At 43.0% G+C, this 21,610-nt stretch overlaps 1 protein-coding gene across 6 annotated transcripts in view; it reads right to left on the reverse strand.

Moving 5' to 3' along the window:
• Positions 1-21,610, reverse strand: part of nebl (nebulette) — a 313,389-nt gene that overhangs the window by 63,206 nt on the left and 228,573 nt on the right. For 4 of the 6 annotated variants that reach the window (XM_073054629.1, XM_073054628.1, XM_073054630.1 and 1 more), the window contains 4 exons: positions 15,887-15,988; positions 9,614-9,718; positions 8,096-8,209; positions 6,178-6,282 (listed from right to left, as the gene is read on the reverse strand). The exons of the other annotated variants lie outside the window; for them this stretch is intronic. In XM_073054629.1, coding sequence (XP_072910730.1) covers positions 6,178-6,282; positions 8,096-8,209; positions 9,614-9,718; positions 15,887-15,988 — 426 coding nt within the window. The remainder of the gene's footprint in view (positions 1-6,177; positions 6,283-8,095; positions 8,210-9,613; positions 9,719-15,886; positions 15,989-21,610) is intronic. 6 annotated transcript variants of the gene reach the window in all.

The raw sequence follows: 21,610 nt of genomic DNA on the forward strand, positions 1-21,610 counted from the left end.
CAGGATTACTGTGATTATAAACTGTTGATGAAGCTATCTGATTATACAATCTTACAGCAATACAGCACAGCTACAGGCTTTTCTGCCCAATGACTCCATGCCGATCACAACGTTCCCCTAGCTGGTCCCAATTTCCTCAGCTTACCCAATATCCCCACAGGCCCATCCCCTCCATACACTGATCCATGTGCTTTTTCAATTATATTGTACCTGTCTCAACTACTTCCTCATTCCATACTCACCACCCTCTGCAAATTATCCCTCCTATCTATTTTTAAATTTTCTCATCTCACCCTAATCTATGCCCTCTAACTTTGAAGTCTTCTACCCTGGATAAAAATCTAGGCCTCTGATCATTTTAAACAATTCTATCAATTTGCCTCTCATTCTTCTGTGTACCAAGGACAAAGACCTAGCCTATTAACTCAGGTCCTCTAGTCCTGGCAACATCCTTCTCAATCTTTTCTCCATTCTTTCCAATTTAACCATATCTGTAATAGTACTTCAAGTGGAGCCAAGTGGCATCACCAATGACTTTTACAGCTACAACAATGTCGCAACTCTTGCACTTAATGATCTGACTGACGAATGGCAGAGTGCTGAATGCCTTTTTTCACCACACTGTCTGTGACACCACGTTCAATGAACTAAGTACTTGCACTCTTTCCCTCTATCCTATTATTCTCCTAGTGCACCAGCCTTCATAGTATAAAGTCATATCTAGTTCAACTTTCCAAAATGTATTACTTCAACTTCAACAAATAACAAGGATGCCAAAACGGACCCCTGTGGCACACCACTAGTCACTGGCCTACAACCTTCAGCTACCATCCTTTCAAACCTACCTCAGAACCAATTTTGAATCCACCTAACTAGCTCTACTTGGATTCCACGTGACTTAACCTTCCAGAGTACCTCGCCATGCGGGAACTTCCTGAAGGCCTTCTTAAAGTCCAAATGGACAACGTCCACTGCCTCCTCTCATTTACCCTTTTGGTGATCACTTCAAAGAACTCTAAAAGATTTCTCAAACTTGGCTTCCCACACACAAAGCCATACAGACTCCTCCTAATCAAACTCTTGTCTATCCAAATGCTGGTAGATCCTGTCCCTTGGAATTCCTTGGTAATTCTTTTCCCTTAATAGACTGCTGGAATGCCTTTGGATTTACCATAATCCTGCCCACCAATGAAAATTTTGTTACACCTCTTACCCTTTCCAATTTCCTTGGTTTGCTGCAGATTTCCCCTCTGTATCATTACTCCATTCTTCTTCCTTCTGCCCAATCTGCTGGTCACTTCCTTCAGCTCTTAGTTGTGTTTTACAACTCTTACATCACTTCACGGCTTTGTTTTTTTTTATTTTTCTACCTTGCTCTCCCTGTACCTTGCCTCCTTAACCTATCAACAAGATGGTTGCCATGGCAGTCTTTGCTTCAACCTATCAGAGATGTTCACTTTATTCTATCCGTCCATCCCTCTCCCATAATTTATTTGACTTGAAAATAACTTGCCTTTTCCTTTTCAGTTCTGACAAATAGCCCTCATCCTGAAAATGTAAGTTTCTCTTTCCTCACCTGATGCTCTACATAAAATAGAAGAGTTGACAACATTTTTTCTTTTTTATCTCATGTCATGGAGTTTGACTTCAGCATTACATTGAATGAGCATTTAAAATCAGGGCACTCATCCTCTCCACCGGTTTTTCTACAGGGTATAAAATGACAGAGGTCTAGCCTACAACTGGCATAATCTCTGAATTTCCCTGCATTACAAAACAGCTATTAACCACACTCAAATAGATTTACACTCTAACAGTTATCACTGTAAATATTGTTCTGTATGTTACTGTGTCCCAGCTTGCCCAGAGAAGCTATTCCCGATACGACAGCAGTTATAAGTTAGGGTGATGGAAGAAAATTTGTCCAGTACTTCAGTGACATTCTTAAACAGCGACAAAGCACCAATATGGATCCTTTTGGCCCAATGAGTCTGTGCTATCCGTGAAGCACCCATTTACACTAATCCCATTTTACTCTTCCCACATTCTCATCAATTCCTTGTTTCCACCAGGGGCAATTTATTGTGGCTAGGTGACCTTGACCGATCTGCACAACTCTGGGATGTACAAAGAGACTGGAGTACATGGGGGAAGGCCCTATGCATTCACAAGAGAAGGCGTAAACTCCACATAGACTGGATATCAGAATTGAAACCAGATCACTGGAGCTGAAAAGGCAGCATCTCTACCGGCAGCTGTGTTTTATCATTCCTGAAATACACACCCTAGAGTCCCCTTGGATAATGCATCTGTGTGCTTAATATTGTAGATTATCTCAGTCTAGTGTTCTATACACTTCTTATACACAGGGAAACAATGCATAGCAACATAAGAAATAGAAGCAGTAGGCTATCCGGCCCCTGCCCCGCCATTCAATAAGATCATGGCTGATCTGTCCGCAAACTCAGTTCCATCAGCCTGCCTTTTCCCCATAACCCTTAATTCCACTACTATGTAAAAATCTATCTATCTAAATATATTTAGTGAAAAGCCTCAACTGCTTCCCTGGGCAGAGAATTCCACAGATTTACCACTCTCTGGGAAAAACAGTTTCTCCTCATTTCCGTCCTAAATCTTCACCCCTGAATCTTGAGGCAATGTCCCCTAGTTCCGGTCTCACCTACCAATGGAAACAACTTTCCTACTTCTATCTTATCTATCCCTTTCAAAATTGTGTATGTTGCTATAAGATCCCCTCTCATTCTTCTGAATTCCAGAGAGTATGGTCCCAGGCGACTCAATCTCTCCTCATAGGTTAACCCCATCAACTCTGGAATCAACCTGGTGAACCTCCTCTGCACTGCCTCCAAAGCCAGTATATCCTTCCTCAAGTATGGAGACCAGAACACACAGTACTCCAGGTGCAGCCTCACCAGTACCCTGTATAGTTACAGCATGACCTCCCTGCTCTTGAATTCAATCCCACTAGCAATGAAGGCCAACATTCCGTTTGCCTTCTTAATAATCTGTTGTACCTGCAAGCCAACTTTTTGCGATTCATGAGCAAGCACTCCCAAGTCCCTCTGCACAACAGCATGCTGCAGTCTTTCACCATTTAAATAATAATCTGTTCTTCTATTATTCCTTCCAAAGTGGATGATCTCACATTTACCAACATTGTATTCCATCTGCCAGACCTTGGCCCACTCACTTAACCTATCTATATCCCTCTGTAGACTCTCCACATCCTCTGTACAATTTGCTTTTCCATTCAGTTTAGTGTTATCAGTAAATTTTATTATACTACACTCAGTCCCCTCTTGCAAATCATCAATGTAAATGGTAAACATCTGCGGGCACCCCACTCACCACTGACTGCCAACCGGAGAAATACCCATTTATACCAACTTTCTGCCTTCTATTGGTTAACCAATCTACTATCCATGCCAATACATTTCCTCCGACTCCACGCATCTGTATCTTATTTTTAAGTCTCTTGTGCGGCACCTTTTCGAACGCCTTCTGGAAATCCAAGTATACGACATCCACCTGTTCCCCTTTATCCACTGCACTCACTATATCCTCAAAGAATTCCAGTGAGTTTGTCAAACAGGACCTGCTCTTTCTGAATCCATGCTACATCTATCTAATGGTACCACTCCTTTCTAAATGTTTCACTATTTCTTTCTTAATCACAGTTTCAAGCATTTTCCCGACTACAGATGTTAAGCTAACTGGCCTATGGTTATCCACCTTTTGTCTACATCCTTTTTTAAAAAGTGGTGTGACATTTTCTGTCTTCCAATCCACCGGGACCTGCCCAAAGTCTAGAGAATTTTGGTAAATGATTACCGACGCGTCTACTATACCCTCCAACAATGCCCTCTGCACCCTGGGATGCATCCCATCAGGACCAGGGGACTTATCTACCTTCAGGCCTTCCAGTTTGCTCATCACTATCTCTTTACTGACAGTGATTTTATCGAGGTCCTCACCTCCCATTTCACCCATAACATCATTCTTTGGCATATTAGACATGTCCTCCACCGTGAAGACGGACACAAAATAGTCGGTCAGTGCCTCTGCCATTTCCTTATCACCCAATATCAATTTCCCCTTCTCGTCTTCCAAAGGACCTACGTTGACTTTAGCCACCCTCTTCCGCTTTATATACTTATAAAAACTTTTGCTATCTGTTTTTATATTTTGTGCTAATTTACTTTCATACTCTATCTTCCCTTTCCTTATTTCTTGTTTAGTTTTTTTTTGTCGCTTTTTAAAGTTTTCCCATTCCTCCAGTCTCCCATTACTCTTTGCAACTTTGTACACATGAGCTTTTAATTTGATACTATCTTTTACTTCCTTAGTTATCCAAGGCTGGCTCTCCCCACACTTACTGTCCTTACTTTTTACTGAAATATACTTTTGTTGAGCACTGTGAAAAATCTCTTTGAAAGTATTCCACTGTTCCTCAACTGTCCTACCAGATAGCCTGTGCTCCCAATCCACATTAGCCAACTTCTCCCTCATCCTGTTGTAGTCTCCCTTGTTCAAGCATAGTTTTAGCACTAGTTTTAGATCTATTTCATCCTCCATCTGTATGTAAAATTCAATCATACTATGATCACTCTTTCCAAGACGATCCCTAACTACAATATCGTTAATCTTACCTGTCTCATTGCACAGGACTAGATCTAAGATAGCATTTTCCCTTGTAGGTTCACTAACATGCTGCTCAAGAAAGCCATCACGGACGCATTCTATGAAGTCCTCCTCAATACTTCCTTGGCCAACCCTATTCACCCAATCTATGTGGAAGTTAAAATCCCCCATGACAACTGCCGTTCCGTTCTTACAAGCCTCAGTTATTTCTTAGTTAATCACCTCTGCCACTGCAGTATTTTTATTAGGCGGCCTATAGACAACTCCCACCAGTGATTTTTTTCCCCTTATTATTCTTAATCTCTACCCAGATGGACTCAACATTTTGCTCCATAGATCTTATATCGTCTCTCACAATTGCCCTGATCTCATCCTTAATTAAGTGTGCCACTCCATCTCCTTTGCCTTCCTGCCTATCTTTCCGTATTGCCTGATACCCTTGGATATTTAATTCCCAGCCATCTCCACCTCGCAACCAGCTTCTGTAACAGCCACTAAATCATATGCCTTGGTACTGATCTGTGTCACAAGTTCACTAACCTTGTTTCTAATACTATGCACATTTAGATAAAGTGCCCTTATACTCATTGTCCTTTTAGAATCTAGTGACCTATGCGATTTTTGCTTTTTACTTTTATGCACTCTACTCTTACTTTTTTCTTCACTAACTCTAGCTTTGGTCTCTGCATCACTTCCCTCTTCTTTTCTGTGTGGGCTCCCATCCCCTGCCATATTAGTTTAAAACCTCCCCAACAGCACTAGCAAACAATCTCCCTAGGACATTGATCAGAAATCTTCCAGACTACTTTGTAATTCAGAATGTTTCACATAAAGCTGATTCTTCCAATACATATTGTCCAATTGTATTAAGTTACTAGACAACGTTACGAACATTCTTGAGGGTACCATTTGAAAAGTTGATATTATACTTATGCTTTCTATTTGTTAACTGAACATTTTGAAACTTCCACTTGCTGGTATTGAGTTCTATCCACTGCTAATCAAAAACAAATCTTACATTACTTCAAGTAAAAGCACTATCCATTAAATAGTTTTGAATTAGCAACATATTTTACTTTATTTAGAGATACAACATGGTAACAGCCCTTCTGGCTCAACGAGCCCACGCCACCCAATTACACCCATGTGAGCAACTAGCCTACTAACCCATATGTCTTTGGTACATAGGAGGAAACTGGAGCACACAGGGGAAACCCACATGGTCACCAGGAGAACTTACAAACAGCAGCAGAATTGAACCTGGGTTGCTGGCACTGTAGTAGTGCTCTGCTAACTGCTACACTATCATGTCACCCCAATCATCTATTACTAGTTTTTAATGCATTTTCATCATACGAGAGTTGCAAGCACTGACAATAAAAGATTTTCATACCTATGTATTAAATAAAGTTCATTAAACACATGCTAAGCTTTTCACCCAACTTACATTAAATTATTTATATTGTTACAACCATCTGAGAAGGTAACTCTCCATTTTAAGCAAACAAAACTCACACCACTTTGCAATTTGCTGACTGCCAATACATGTTCCAGGTGCAACAGATTGGGCAAATTTGATGATGTCCGGTTCAGTTTTTGAAGATCATCCTTGTATTTCACCTGAAAATAGAAAGCAGAAGTAAACTCTGTATTTGGTTTCGAGTACCTACAGCTCAACTTTTAAAAGAAATGATAAAAATAGAAACATTGCCAATGGTGAATCACTGAATTAAAAACAAAAAAATGCTGATAATACTCATGTAGTACTGAAATAGAGTGACAAGTGTTGAAAGGTTACCATGCAAAATAACTTACAGTGGAGTTGCACTGTGATTTAAAAAAAGAATTTGAATAATTGAAGCAGTGAAGCTTCAAGCCAGATGACTTGTCTTTATAGAAATCATGAAACAATGTTTTCAACTTTCAGATGCTAAAATGGCTGTTGTACATTTCCAGTATTTTCTGTTTTTATTTAATCCAGATTTCTAGCCTCCATCATTTTATCTATGTTTTTAGACATTATTTTCAAAATCTACTGAATGATACAGTTTTGTTAACATCAACAGAATTACTTCTAAATTTCATAATGATAGATTTACCACAATTATAATTCAAGTATTACTGTAAATGGAAATTTGGAGGAAAGGAAATACCATAGTAAGGCCTGCCAATAATGAGTACACAGCAAGATGACACAAAAAATGTTGCATAATAACAAGGTATGAAGGTCAATAATTTTCTTGGGGATCAAATAAACTAACACTTGAGACACATCTGTGGAGAGGATGAACCAACATCATGGGTTTCTAGCACATACACATTACCAGCTACATTGCTGAGCTTTATGAAGGATCCCATAATCCCATTTTATATATATACACACACACACACTTCAGAGTCATTATCTTAAAAGTTCAGACTACAGAGTTATAAAACATTTAACTAGAAGTGACAATGATTTAGATTCTGATGAATTGGACCCCCCATTTACACTCAGGAACCCCCAGCAAATTCCCTTTGCTGATAACTCTATAAAGAGCCCAACAGGAGTCAGGAGCCAGGAAATTCATCAGTAAAGTTAGGCCTGTAAACTTAGGACTTCCATATGCTGTCCTGAACCTAATAACACTTTATATGCCCAACTATCAAGATCAAGATGGCGGCGCGACGACGCAGGGCGCAGCGGCCACTCCAGTAAGGAATATCCGTTATCTGTAAGTAGGGGCCGTGCACAATCCTGATTTGATTGAGACGGATGTGTGAAGCACGGAGGAACATCTGGCGAAACTTCTGACATGCCTGTGCTGCTGACGCTGCTACTGAGCGATCGGAGAGATCTCCAGAGAGGAAGGCCCCGAATCCTCGGCTTTGCCTGTTGCTTGGTGGCCGGAGCCGGGGTTGAAGCACTCGGCAGAGATGGTGCTCGGTGCTCGGTGTCGGAGGGCTGGTCGGAGGCACGAAGTTGTCGGAAGTTTTCGGACGGACTCACAGTTGGCTGTGCTCGGGTGCTTCCAGAGGCTGCATTGGGAAGTTTTGCCACGTTGGAGGTTTCTTCCTTCTGCCATCTGCGTGAGATGATGGGCTATCTGGGACTTTGAGACTTTTTTTTTACCGTGCCCATGGTCTGCTCTTATCAAATTATGGTATTGCTTTGCACTGTTGTAACTGTATGTTATAATTATGTGGTTTTTTGGTCAGTTAGTCTTGGTCTGTCTTGTGTTTATGTGATATCATACTGGAGGAACATTGAATTTCCCCTTGGGGATGAATAAAGTATCTATCTATCTATCTATCTATCTATCTATCGGCAAAACAAAGCAAAATCCAAGCCTATAGAATAACCAAGAAAAAAGCACAAATGAATACTGGTAAAAGTTTTTTTATAAAACTGTTGTGCCAAGTTATTTCATTATTTGTTACAAAGTCTGCTTACATTACTTGCAAGAACAGATGCTGCCTGCAATTGTCTGAAGGAAGCACTCTGCTGGGGATTGAATCCGTGTCTCCTTCCTTTTATCTCCTTCTTAAAGTTGTCTTTATAGTGAACCTGGAGCAAAAACAATAATGAGGTTGCAAATTCGATGACATTCAGATCAAATCTAATTTGCCAAAAATGCAAAACCCAGACACAAAACATGCAATTGAGCTGAGGCACTGAGCAGCACACATGCCACATACAGTGTAGATCATTGTGCAACATGTCCTCAACTTCGCAGCACTTCATTATGGATCTGTAACAGTGATTCAGCTTGGGCCTCTAACATGGGAACATGCCTTAATGGGAGTAACAGGGCCTGTTTCGGTGCCGCTTAAAAGGGGAAATTCTCGACAAGTCCACCAATGATCATTTTTTCTCCATACACAAATGTATCCTACTGAAGAGGTTTGCTGTCTATGAGAGCAAGGGATACACAACATGGTTGTTTGAACTGGAAGAGAAATTTTCTTTTGAAAATTTAAACAGAGTTAGAGTGAATTAGATCCTTGCCCCTACAAGTTTAAGAATTGAAATACAAGAGCTCCCAGTTCCATATGGTTCCACCCCAGCACTGGATTCTATTGTGAGCCACCAGTGTGAAGAGCTCCAATTACAGCAGGCAAGTTCACTCTTCGTGCACTGTTCTGAAACTACGTGCAGCCAACACATTTATTATTGTTGCGGCCCAGGAATATGCATTACCTCTATCTCTACACCATGACCCCAGGCCCACTGTGCAGAACCACTTCACAATTAAATTTCTGGACCAATTTTAATACTTCATTGAAAAAGACTTAGTGAAAATGTATATCTCGTATATGTATATCTGCAATGCTTTAGCATCAGGGCACTTACTGAGAGCTCATATTTCAATCTTAAACTTGCAGGAACAAGGTTCTAACTCAAATCTATTTTGTTTGGAAAGAAAATTTCTCTTTCTATTCAAACAACCATGCAAAGGGACAAGAATTTATTTGACCAATATGCATCTGATAGAATTGTCACATGTTAAATCATATTAGTAATTACTATTCCAATGAAAGGTGCAAAGACAAATCATTATGAGCTCAGCTTTTTCTTAAACTATCCTGACTTTCTAAGTATATGTGCTCTCCATTTTGTGACTTAATAGTAATTTCACTATTACTTCATCAAATTTTTGACCACAAAATTCCTTATATAAACTTCCATCACTGATGTTAATTATTAGATTTGGTAAAAAATATTTTACTGAATTAAGAAATGTCCTGGATTATTTTTATTACTTATAAGGCTCATAGTTGAGAATTAAGACTAACTTAAATATTTTAAAATGAGTAACTATTATTATGAGAAGAAAATTTCTCAGGTTCCTATATTAAGTGTTCCTGTGAGGTTAGGTGTTCTTAAATCTAATAAATTAAACAGAGGCTATGCAATAAAATGAATGATTTGTTTTCCTCTTCGGAAATACATTAAATTGAACAGACTTACTTGGCTGGTAATTTTTGAGACTGCCTTTGCATGTTCTATGTCTGGTCTACCAAGAACAGATGTTTTCATAGAGACTTCCGTTTTAGCTTGGTTTTTATAAGCAAACTGAAAAAAAATAATTTAAGTATTCAATTAATAAAGCAATTCAGTAATAAATATATTTACTACCAGGGGGCCAAACACACTTGACCATTGCTATACAGCCATCAAAGATGGCTATCCCTCATTCACACTTCGGTTACTTAGACAACTGGGCTGTGCTCCTACTCCTAGCTTACAAACAGAAGCTAAAATAGGAGAATCCAGAACAGCATGTCATACAATGCGGACCTGAGGAAACAGATGAGATTCTGCATGACTGCTCCACTCTCTTCTGAAGTCTAGGTCCGTAGACAAACCATAACCTTCATAAAACTAAGAGATGATACCAGTCCACAATTGAGTCTCAGTCCAGCCACTAACTATGGCAGGGCTGACATACTATAAATGGTTATGAAACAAAGACAAACAGTACATCCTTTCCTGGTGAGTTTACACACATTCTATGCACAACTTTGACCAGAAGGGAACTGGTATACCACCACCCACCCAGAGGGTCTCCAATGTACCTGAATCTATAATCACTATCATGGATACAAGGTCAGTCTTCTGGAAGGCCAACCCATGGAAAGCATCAAACCCCTGGCTACGTTCTTGGATCCTGTGTGGATTAGCTGGCAGATATATTTGCAGATATTTTAACCTCTCCCTGCTCTAGGCTATGGTTCCCTCATGTATGGTTAGGAAGACCACTTTCCTTCCTGTGCCACAGGAAAACAAGATAATGCGCCTTAAAGACTACTTCCAGTGACTCTAACATCTACTATCATGAAGTGCTTTGAGAGGCTAGTCACGGCCCACATCAACACAAGCTAACAACTCCTACCAATTTTTATTGATGCACCATAAAAAGCATTCTGTTTGGATGCATATTGTCTTAGTTTGGTAATTGATCAATCTGCATGTGACTGCAAGAAATTATGGAAAATTGTAGTGACACAACTCAGATCATCACAGAAATCAGCCCACGTCACCCCCCACCCCCCGAACCCTTCTATGGATCTTTTCTGCCTCAGTACAGCAGCCAGCCTAGTCAAACAAAAAAATCATCCCAGGCATTCTTTCTTCTCTTCTCTCCCATAATGCAGGAGATACAAACGCATGAAAGCATGTGCCACCAGGTTCAAAGACAGCTTCTACCCCACTGTTATCAGATTCCTGAGCGAGCCTCTTGAATGATAAGATAGATTCTTGGCCTCACCAAATATCTCATTAGAGAACGGCAGATGCTGGCAGATGCAGATGTTTCCTCATGCACTACGAGGAAACAGAAACATGGCAAAGGAGCCGGGGCATTAGCTAAGCAGAGAGCTAACTTAATCAGGCTGGCAGTACCATCACTTTTCTTGGCCAACCTCTGCTCTCTAGAAAATAAAATAGATTCTCTGACACTGAGAATGAACGCACAGAAAGAGATAAGAAACTGTTGCATTCTGCTTTTCACTGAAACGTGGCTAAACAACAACATCCCTCACTCAGCATTTCAACTCAACAGGATGAGTCTATACCATGCAGACAGAAACTCCCTGTTAGGTAAGTCCAAAGGAGGTGGAATCGGTGTGTATATTCACAAAGGTTGGTGCACAAACGCATGTGTAGTTAACAGTCACTGTTCTGGGCAACTGAGCCTCTTATGATTAAATGCCAGAAACATAACCAGCTCAGGGAGTTTACTGTTGAGTGTTTATCACTTACATCCTCCCAAGCACAAACACCACGGACACACTGAGGGAGCTTTACAGTATCATCTACTCTCTACAAAACAAGCATCCGGATAGTCTCTATATAGCTGCATAGACTTCAGTCATGTTAATGTGCAGGATATTTTACCAAAATACTACCAACATGTCAGCATAGCCAATAGGGGAACAAACTGACTGGACCATGTTTACACAAACAGATGCACTGCCCATAACCTCATTTTGGCCTCTCTGACCACATCTTCATAACGTGAATCCCAACATACTGACCACTGCTGAAAATGAAGAAACTAGTCAAGGGGGTCATAACCATATAGCCTAATGAGGTAATTTCTATGCTTCAGTGCTGTTTTGAACTAACTAACTGGCAGACATTCAAGGAGGCTGCCACAAATGGAGAAGACACAGGCCTCAAGGAATATGCCTCAACTGTTACTGGCCACATCTGTAAGCATGTAGCTGACATCAGTACCTCAAGAATGGTCATCTCATGGCCCAAACAGAAGCCTGGCTGAATACAGGGATCCACTCCCTACTAAAAGCCCAGGACGCTGCCTTCAAGTCTGGTGACGGAACAGCATTGGGAGCAGCAGGGAGAAACCTCATATTAGGTATCAAGAGGGTAAGAAATGCCAGTGCACAAAGAAATTCAAGAAGAACTGTCCAATAATGAACCCCAGCATATGTGGCTGGCCATCTGGGGCATTGTTGATTATAAAAGGAAAATAGTGTTGACTGTACCAGTGATAGCTCCCTCTCTGTTGTTCTAAACAACTTTTGTGCACACTTCAGGGCATGCAACACAACGCCAACCATGGAAGCTAACCCCTCCAGTTTGAGCAGACGCAAGAAGGACTCCACAGTTAGCTCCCAGAAGATGGCCGGACCAGACAACATCCTAGGTTGAGTACTCAGGGAGTGTGAACTTTAGCTCACTGATGTCTTCACGGGCATCATCAAAGCTTCATTCATCCAAGCTACTGTCATCCAGGCCACATGTTTCAAATAAGCCACCTTCGCCCCTGGACCAAATAACTCCACACCTTCAAAACTAAATGACTATTTCCCAGTGGCACTGATATCAATCATGAAGTGTTTTGAACAGCTGGTAATATGAAGAACTTCATTCCTGCTACATTGGACAGTCACTGATATGCTTACTAACAGAACCACTCTACAACAGATGCCATAGCATCTGGTCTTCACACACCTAGAAAACAAGGACATACTTATCAGAATGCTGTTTCTGGATTTCCATTTGACACTCAACACTACTGTCCCATAGAACTTGATAAACAAACTTTTCAGTTTAAATACACTACTGTGTAACTGGGTATTGGACTCCCTAATCAACAGAGCTCAGACAGTCACTTTGCACAACTGCTCCACCTTCCCCATCATCCTCAACACAGATGCTCCCCAGGGCTGTGTGCTGAGCCCATTGCTGTACACTCTGCTCACACACGACTGCATGGTCAAACAACTGAGTAATCATTGTCATGTTCGCCAATAACATGACAGTGCTGGGGCTCATCACCAGCAATGATGAGTAGGCTTACAGAGAGTAGGTAGAAGCGTTTGAGGCCTAGTGCAAGGTAAATAACCTCTTCCTCAGTGTCAACAAGACAAAGGAGATGGTTAGCATCTTCAGGGGAACTCACACCATTCACACCCCTCTTTACATAGGCACACAGCAATGAAAACTGCAAGCAGTTTCAAGCTCCTTGGGAGTGCACATCTCTGTGCAACATCTCATGGTCCCAGAACACATTCTACACCATCAAGAAAGTTCACCAATGCCTCTACTTTCTGAGGAGGCTGAAGAGAGCTGGACTATTCACATCTATACTCACATCCTTCTACAGATGTGAAGTACAGAGTGTCCTAACATGCTGCATCACTGCATGGTGCGTAAACTGCACCGCGGCTGACAGCAAAGCTCAACAACACGTTGTTAAAAACTGTTCAAACGCATCACTGGCACCAGCCTACCCACCATCAAAGACATACAATATATAGAGAAAGGTGCCAGAAAAGATCCAGTAACATCATGAAGGATTCTGGATTCAAAATTCTTTTATGTCATTTCCAATACGCAAGTATAAAGGAGAACAAAATCTTTGTTATTCTGTTCTGACGAACCACACTAAAACACAATAAGTATACAATAGTAAGAAGAAATGCAATAAATGTAAATACCTAAAATAGCTTACATATGTAGATTGATCCAACCTTAATACATAGGACCAGAATTAGGCCGTTCAGCCCTAGAAGTCTGCTCTGCCATTCCTCATGGCTGACTTATTATCCCTCTCAACCCCATTCTCCGTAATTGTTGATGCACTAATTAATATAGAATCCATCCACCTCTGCCTTAAATGTACCCAATGACTTGGTTTGCACAGCCATTTGTGGCAATGAATTCCACAAATTCACAGCCCTCTAAATAATCTGCTCTAAATGGATTTTGAGGCAGTTCCCTCTGTTCCTACACTTTCCCACTATAGGAAACATCCTCTCCACATCCACTCTATCCAGGCCTTTTAAAATTCAATAGGGTTCAATGAGATCCCCCTCATTCTTCTAAGCTCTAGCGAGTACAGGCCCAGAGCCATCAAAAGCTCCTCATGCAGTATGTGAACTCCTTCTTGCCCAGAATCATCTTGTGAACCTTCTCTGATGCCAGCACATCTTTTCTTAGATAAGGGGCCCAAAACTGCTCACAATATTCCAAGTGCAGTCTGACCAATACCTTAAAAAGCCTCAGCATTACACTCATGCTTTTGTATTCTAATCCTCTCAAAGTGAACGCTGACATTCATTTTTATTGTATTGTGTATCCATAAATGATGCCAGTGAACTGATCCTGTGGGTAGGATCCTTCATGATGTTTCTGGTCCTTTCCTATTCACCCACCCTGCACATGGACTGCTTGTTCCACTTCCGTCAGGGGGACGCTACATAATATCCAAGCCAAGACCACCAGACTTAAAAACAGTTAGTTTCCCTAAGCCGTAAGGCTCATCAACACCTCCACCCAGCCCTGCACTGCTGCCACAACCACAGCTTTATCATTTCCTGTCAGTCACCTTATGTACAGACACTCCTGTGCCTTAGAGTCACTTTGTGAACAATCAATACTGTATATCTATGTAAGCTATCTTATCTATTTATATTTGTTGTGTTTTTTTTATTATGTTCTTTACCGTATTGTGTTTTTTTACACTGCGTTGGATCCAGAGTAACAATTATTTTGTCTTCCTTTACACTTGTGTACTGGAAATGACATTATGCAATATTGAATGACTTGTTATGATCGTGCACTTCACCGCATAACTTGCACTGCACTTTTCCAGTAACTTTTACACTTTAATCTGCATTGTTACTGTTTTACCTTCATGCACTGTGTAGTGATCTAAATAAACACTATGCAAGACAAGCCTTTCACTACATCTGGTATATGTGACAATAATTTACCAACATCAATATTTTGATTTGGAAGATTACACTTAAACACTAGCAGAATTTACCAATCATTATGTAGTCATTCCCATAGGTAATTAGTTGGAATTACCAAGCAATGTAATGATAGGTTTAAGAATGTCTTCCCAAACTGCAGAAAGGGATAAGCTCCATGCAATGCAATGATGTTAAAGCACAGTTAAAGTTTGAATTTAATGTCTCTCCTTTTCCATTTCCCTATCAGCTGCACTGTTAGTCTTTCCACTTCTGAGGAAGATATATAGTTCTTGTGAAATGGTATTTCAACCATCCACATAGTGAATATACAGGAAGGCACGACAGTTGATTGGCCTCACAATTTACCTTGTATAGCCCTCGCACCTTACTGTCTACCCACAGTGCACTTCCTCTGTAATTCTAACACTATTCTGCATTCCCTTATTGCTTTTCTCTTGTACTACCTCAAATGATCCGTGTGGATGGTTTGCAAAACTATGTTTTTAAATTGTATCTTAAATCATATGTCAACATTAAATCAATTTCAATTTAACATCCTTTTCACCATAGACGATTTGCTGTAAATTCAATTGTACTGAAATGAAAATCTATGTTACTGGTTGAGGTAAAGAAGGTGTAGTACATGTTTCTGATTATCAATTAAAAAAAGCCTTGCTGCTGTTTGTATTAAGACCTGATAACACTCTAATAAGATGGTTTTAACTTTGTGCCAAATCAAAGTATGTACTGGCTTTCAGTTCTGAAGTTATATTGTATCTTATGCCTGCAGCAATGGTTTTTAGAGAAATCCAAAAGCAAAAATTCAAATCAAAATTCAAATTGAAAATCAAAATAGCACAACTCATATAGAATGAATGTTCCTATAACTATGTTTTTGTAGTTGATTTTCACCCCAACCACCCCCAAGCTCCACAACAAACTAACATATTCAGTAAATACAAATATTAGAGCAAACACATACAGATCTGAATATTGATCAAAAATGATTGCTTACATTGCTAACCAGCTTGGTAGCTTGTGTTGCTTTTTTGATATCTGGTCTATCAACGATCTCTGTATAACTGTGAATGGTATCTGCATCCTTCTTGTACAATACCTGTTCATGAGGAAAATAAACGTCTTATTCACACCAGAATCTATACTTTTGTTTCAAAGTTTAATTCAGACTGAAAACAAATTGATTGGACATTATGCACATTTTATATATGACATCATTAAGAACAGTGTGAATGTGCCACTGAATACATAAGTCCCAAATTGCACCGTTGATGAAGATGTGTAAGTATTCAAATTTAAATTTGATCTACAGGAGTAATTTTCACATACATCTTCCAGGAAAACTTCAAGTACGTGCATATTAATACATATTGCATTAGGATGCATACATTCCAAACCCAAAGTAGAACATAAAATACATCTTCTGTAGATGCATCTACATAAACTTCATCATTTGTGATTCTGAACATCAACAAATATCAGAGCACCTGAGATCTGAGAAGGCAGCATTCTCTTTCTGGCATTACTTGCTTTCTGATAAACCAATCAAAGGGGTTGTGTAATCTCAAATTAGGGGCAGTTTAAGCACAACAATATGTCTCAATTTCTACAATGACAAGTATAGAACTCCTGTTTTTACCCCCATCTGCTTTATCATTCATTTCAATTTCCACCAGCTTGTGACAACACACTGTGTGCTCTCACCTCTACCTAAAAGACATGATGTTGGGGTAAATTCTGGTAGTCTAATAAAAGTGAATTTACTCTATTTCTTCTCCGTCTTTAAAAATACTTCTACTAATCTGTGTGTAATTGGAGCCTGTAATTCACATTATGATAATGTGATTTTGGGTTGACTAAGTGATCTGGCGCTTCTTGCTGTCTCCAAGGAAATTCAGTGGTTGAGAGCGAGGTTGAGAATGGAGGGTGCAAAAGCAAGACTCCATGATTGGCCCCAATTCTTGACGATCCCGCTGATTAAAGCGTCGAGCAAGACTGAAATCAATGAGGATGAGAGCAGAAAGTGAGCAGATGTTCAATGCGGTCTGAAACTTTGAACATCTGGTGCCTGTGTTTGACTGGTCTCCCCTTCCCTCACACTCAATACTGCCGGAGGAAGGTACAGGAGTCTTGGGTCTTGGGCAAGGTTTAATTGGCACAGTTTGTGGATTTGACTCATTTTTAGAGGGCTCTGCAGTTTATGTTATATGTATTTCTGATTTCTACTTTTTTTAATTGCTATTGTACATGATTTTTGATCTGGGCGGAGTGGCTCTGTGGCCTGCGGTCAATGAATGACACAGTGCTAAATTGAATTGAACTGAACTAAACTCAACATTCCTAGACTGTTTCAGGGACTCCTCGCTTTGTTGTTTAATATTCTATATGTCATTTGCTCTTTCTTGACGTTTATGTGATTTGTTTTTTTGTGCATCTGCTATTTGATGTTTTCTCTGAACAGCTTTCATGATGTTTCTTTGTTTCACGGCTGTCTGCTTTAAGAATAATCTCGGGGTTGCATATTGTATGCACACTTTGCTAATAAATGCACTTTGAATCTTTGAATTGTGATTAGCTTTAATTTACACATGGACAATGGATGTAGATATATGTAGATCATGTCCAGCTGTGCAGAATCACATTGTAGCGATGTGCTACACACAGAGCTAGAAATAACGACACGCAGTCTAGAAGTTCAGATTCAGATTCAGTTTATTGTCATTTAGAAACCACAAATGCAATGCTGTTAAAAAATGAGACAACGTTCCTCCAGAATGATATCACAAAAGTACATGACAAAACAGACTACACTAGAAAATCCACATAACGTTTGGCAATCCCCAATCCAGAGTCCGGAGAGACTGCTGCATTTTAATATCACGCTACCATCTTAGCCCATTCCCTGGAAAGGAGCTCCAACCCATCAGACAAAACAAAACCAAAATCTAAAGCTACAAGACCTACACAAAACCACATAGTTACAACAGTGCAAACAATAGCATAATTGATTAAAAACAGACCATGTGCACAGTAAAAATAGTCCAAAGATGTTAAAAGACTATAAGTTCAAAAGAAATCACCACACAGTTTCCACAAGTCCCCAGGGTCCTGACAGACTCGCCATCCCACGCAGGCGGCAGAAGGGAATACCCCCACTATGGACTTCCACGGCGCCGCCCGACTCAGCCTCGCAGATGCAGCACACAATGAAAGCACTCCAGACTAGTTTATTCAAACTTCACGGCACTGGCTTTTATGCAGTTCCGTTCCCACCCTCTCCGGGTGGAAATGACGTCAGAGGTGCATTACAAAAGTCTCTTCCCGCGTGCAGGCTTTCTCCCGTTGCTGGTGAAGAAAAAAGGCCCAGCGCCATTTTGTGAGCTGGTTCGCCTGTGTAGAAAGTGGGTCACCACATAACCCCCCCCCCTCAGAACCGGCGATACAACCCCCAATGTCCACAGTCTGGATCAGTCTCTGGTTAGGCGGTCTGCCTCTGCGTCGCGGTGCCTGAACCTCGACCGGCTGCGCCAAGTCCACATGGGCCAGTTTGAGTCGGTCCACCGTGAAAACCTTCTCTTTCCCCCCAATGTCCAGAACGTACGTGGACCCGTAGTTCCTGATCACCTTGAACGGCCCCTTGTACAGCCGCTGTAGCGGTGCCCAGTGTCTGCCCCTTCGTACAAATACAAACATACGGTTCTGCAGGTCTTTGGGTACGCAGGTCAGGATCTGTCCATGCTGTGAAGTCGGTACGAGGGTCAGGTTGCCGAGCCTTTCATGTAGTCTGTCCAGGACTGCTGCGGGTTCTTCCTCTTACCCCCTTGGGGCTGGTATGAACTCTCCTGGCATGAACAGGGGCGCACCATACACAAGTTTGGCCGACGAGGTGTGCAGATCCTCTTTTGGCGCCGTGTGGATTCCAAGCAGGATCCATGGAGGCTCGTCCACCCAGTTAGGCCCTTTCAGGCGGGCCATGAGAGCCGACTTCAAGTGACAGTGGAAGCGTTCCACCAGGCCATTCGACTGTGGGTGGTAGGCAGTTGTGTGGTGTAGCTGTGTTCCCAACAGGTTGGCCACAGCTGACCACAGGTTGGAGGTGAACTGAGCGCCTCTGTCGGAGGTAATGTGGGCTGGTATCCCAAAGCGTGCTACCAAGGTTGCAATCAGCGCTCGGGCGCAGGAATCGGCGGTGGTGTCAGTGAGCGGGACCGCCTCTGGCCATCTCGTGAACCAGTCTACCATACTTAGGAGGTACCACACTCCCCACAACACTGGCAGGGGCCCCACGATATCCACATGGATGTGGTCCAGCGGGTGGGTTCGAACTACTGCGGCGGGGCTTTGATGTGCCACTGCACCTTGGCTGTTTGGCACTGTGCGCACGTTTTGGCCCATTCACTGACCTGTTTGCGAAGTCCGTGCCACACGAACTTGCTGGAGACCATCCGGACAGTTGTCCTGATGAATGGGTGCGCCAAGCCGTGTATGGAGTTGAAAACTCGCCACCACCAAGCTGCCGGGACGATGGGGCGAGGTTGGCCGGTAGCCACGTCACACAGGAGGGTCCTCTCACCTGGGCCTACGAGAAAGTCCTGCAGCTGCAAACCCGAGACTGCAGTCCTGTAGCTGGGCATTTCGTTGTCTCCCTGCTGCGCCTCTACCAGTGCTGCATAGTCCACCCCCAGGGACAGGGCCTGGATAGCTGATCTGGAGAGTTCATCCACCGCGACATTGTTCTTTCCCAAAACATGCTGGATGTCCATCGTGTACTCGGAGATGTAGGACAGATGTCGCTGCTGGTGAGCCGACCAGGGATCGGACACCTTTGTGAATGCGAAGGTCAACGGTTTGTGGTCCGTGAATGCGGCGAACGGCCTGCCTGCTAAGAAGTACCTGAAATGCTGGATTGCCAGATATAGTACCAACAGCTCCTGGTTGAAGGCACTGTACTTGAGTTTGGGTGGCCGTAGGTGCCTGCTGAAGAACGCCAGGGGTTGCCAGCGCCCCTTGATGAGTTGTTCCAGCACCCCACTGACTGCTGTGTTGGATGCGTCCACTGTGAGGGCAATTGGAACGTCCATTCTGGGGTGCACCAGCATCGCGGCGTCTGCCAAGGCTTCCCTGGCTTTAACAAAAGCAGCCGCGGCCTCTTCGTCCCAAGTAATGTCCTAGCCTTTACCCGACATCAGGGCAAACAAAGGGTGCATGATACGGGCTGCTGAGGGGAGGAAACGGTGGTAGAAGTTCACCATACCAAGGAACTTCTGTAGGCCTTTGACCGTGTTGGGCTGGGCAAAGTGGTGGATCGCGTCTATCCTGGCAGGCAGAGGTGTTGCCCCGTCTTTAGTAATCCTGTGGCCCAGGAAGTCGATGGTGTCGAGTCCAAACTGGCAATTGGCCGGGTTGATCGTGAGGCCGAAAGCACCCAGGCGGGAGTAGAGCTGGCAGAGTTGGGACAGATGCTCCTGACGACTACTGCTGGCTATGAGGATATCGTCCAAATAGATGAACGCAAAGTCCAGGTAGCGTCCCACTGCATCCATTAGCTGCTGGAACATCTGTGTGGCATTCTTCAGGCCAAAAGGCATTCGGAGGAATTTGAACAGGTTGAATGGGGTGATGAGTACTGTTTTGGGGATGTCTTCAGGGTATACTGGGATTTGATGGTATCCCCAGTCAAGGTCTACTTTGGAAAAGATGCTTTCCCTGTGCAGGTTTGCTGCAAAGTCCTGTATGTGCGGCACGGGGTAGTGGTCTGGAGTTGTAGCCTTGTTCAGTCTGCGGTAGTTGCCGCATGGTCTCCAGCCCCCCGGCTGCTTTGGGCACCATGTGCAGAGGGGAGGCCCATGGGCTGTCGGACCGCAGTACAATCCCTAATTCCTCCATCCTCTTGAACTCCTCCTTCACCAGGCGGAGTTTGTCCAGGGGGGATCCTTCATAGGCGGGTGTGGAGGGATGGTCCCTGGGTCAGATGTGGTGCTGTACTCTGTGTCTGGGCATGGCTGCCATGAACTGCGGTGCCAGAATCGATGGAAAGTCCGCCAGGATTCTGGTGAATTCGTTGTCAGACTGCGTGATGGAGTCCAGGTGTGGGGCCAGCACCTTGGCTTCACCCAGGGAGAACATCTGGAAAGTCTTGGCATGGACCAGTCTTTTCCCTTGCAAGTCGACCAGCAGGCTGTGAGCTCGCAAGAAGTCCACCCCCACGAGTGGTTGGGCCACGGCGGCCAGTGTGAAGTCCCACGTGAACCGGCTGGCGCCAAACTGCAGCTGCACTGTGTAGATGCCGTAGGTCTGTATCGTGCTGCCGTTTGCGGCCCTCAGGGTGGGTCCTGGCTTCCTGTTGCGGGTGTCATACCCCGTCGGGGGCAAGACGCTGATTTCCGCTCCGGTGTCGACCAAGAAGCGGCATCCTGTGTGTTTGCTGACTGTTTGTCCCAGACGTACAAGAGGCTGTCCTGGTGGCCAGCCGCCATAGTCATTAGCGGCAGCTGGCCCTGGCCCTTGCACGGCGGGCTTTTGTGCCCCACCGCTGGCGGTAGAAACACCACTGTTCATTGGCCTCCTCACTCCTGCCTCTGGGTTGTGTGCGCTCCTTTGCCGGGCCTGGTCTGGTCTGCTGTTGGGCGCATGGCTTGGTAATCTGACCGATGGACGCCACGCTCTCCCTCTTGGCTTTCCACAGCACGTCTGCCCGGGCCGCCATCTTCCAGGGGTCACT

This window comes from Hemitrygon akajei, chromosome 8, assembly GCF_048418815.1.
Source record: "Hemitrygon akajei chromosome 8, sHemAka1.3, whole genome shotgun sequence".
Taxonomy (NCBI): domain Eukaryota; kingdom Metazoa; phylum Chordata; class Chondrichthyes; order Myliobatiformes; family Dasyatidae; genus Hemitrygon; species Hemitrygon akajei.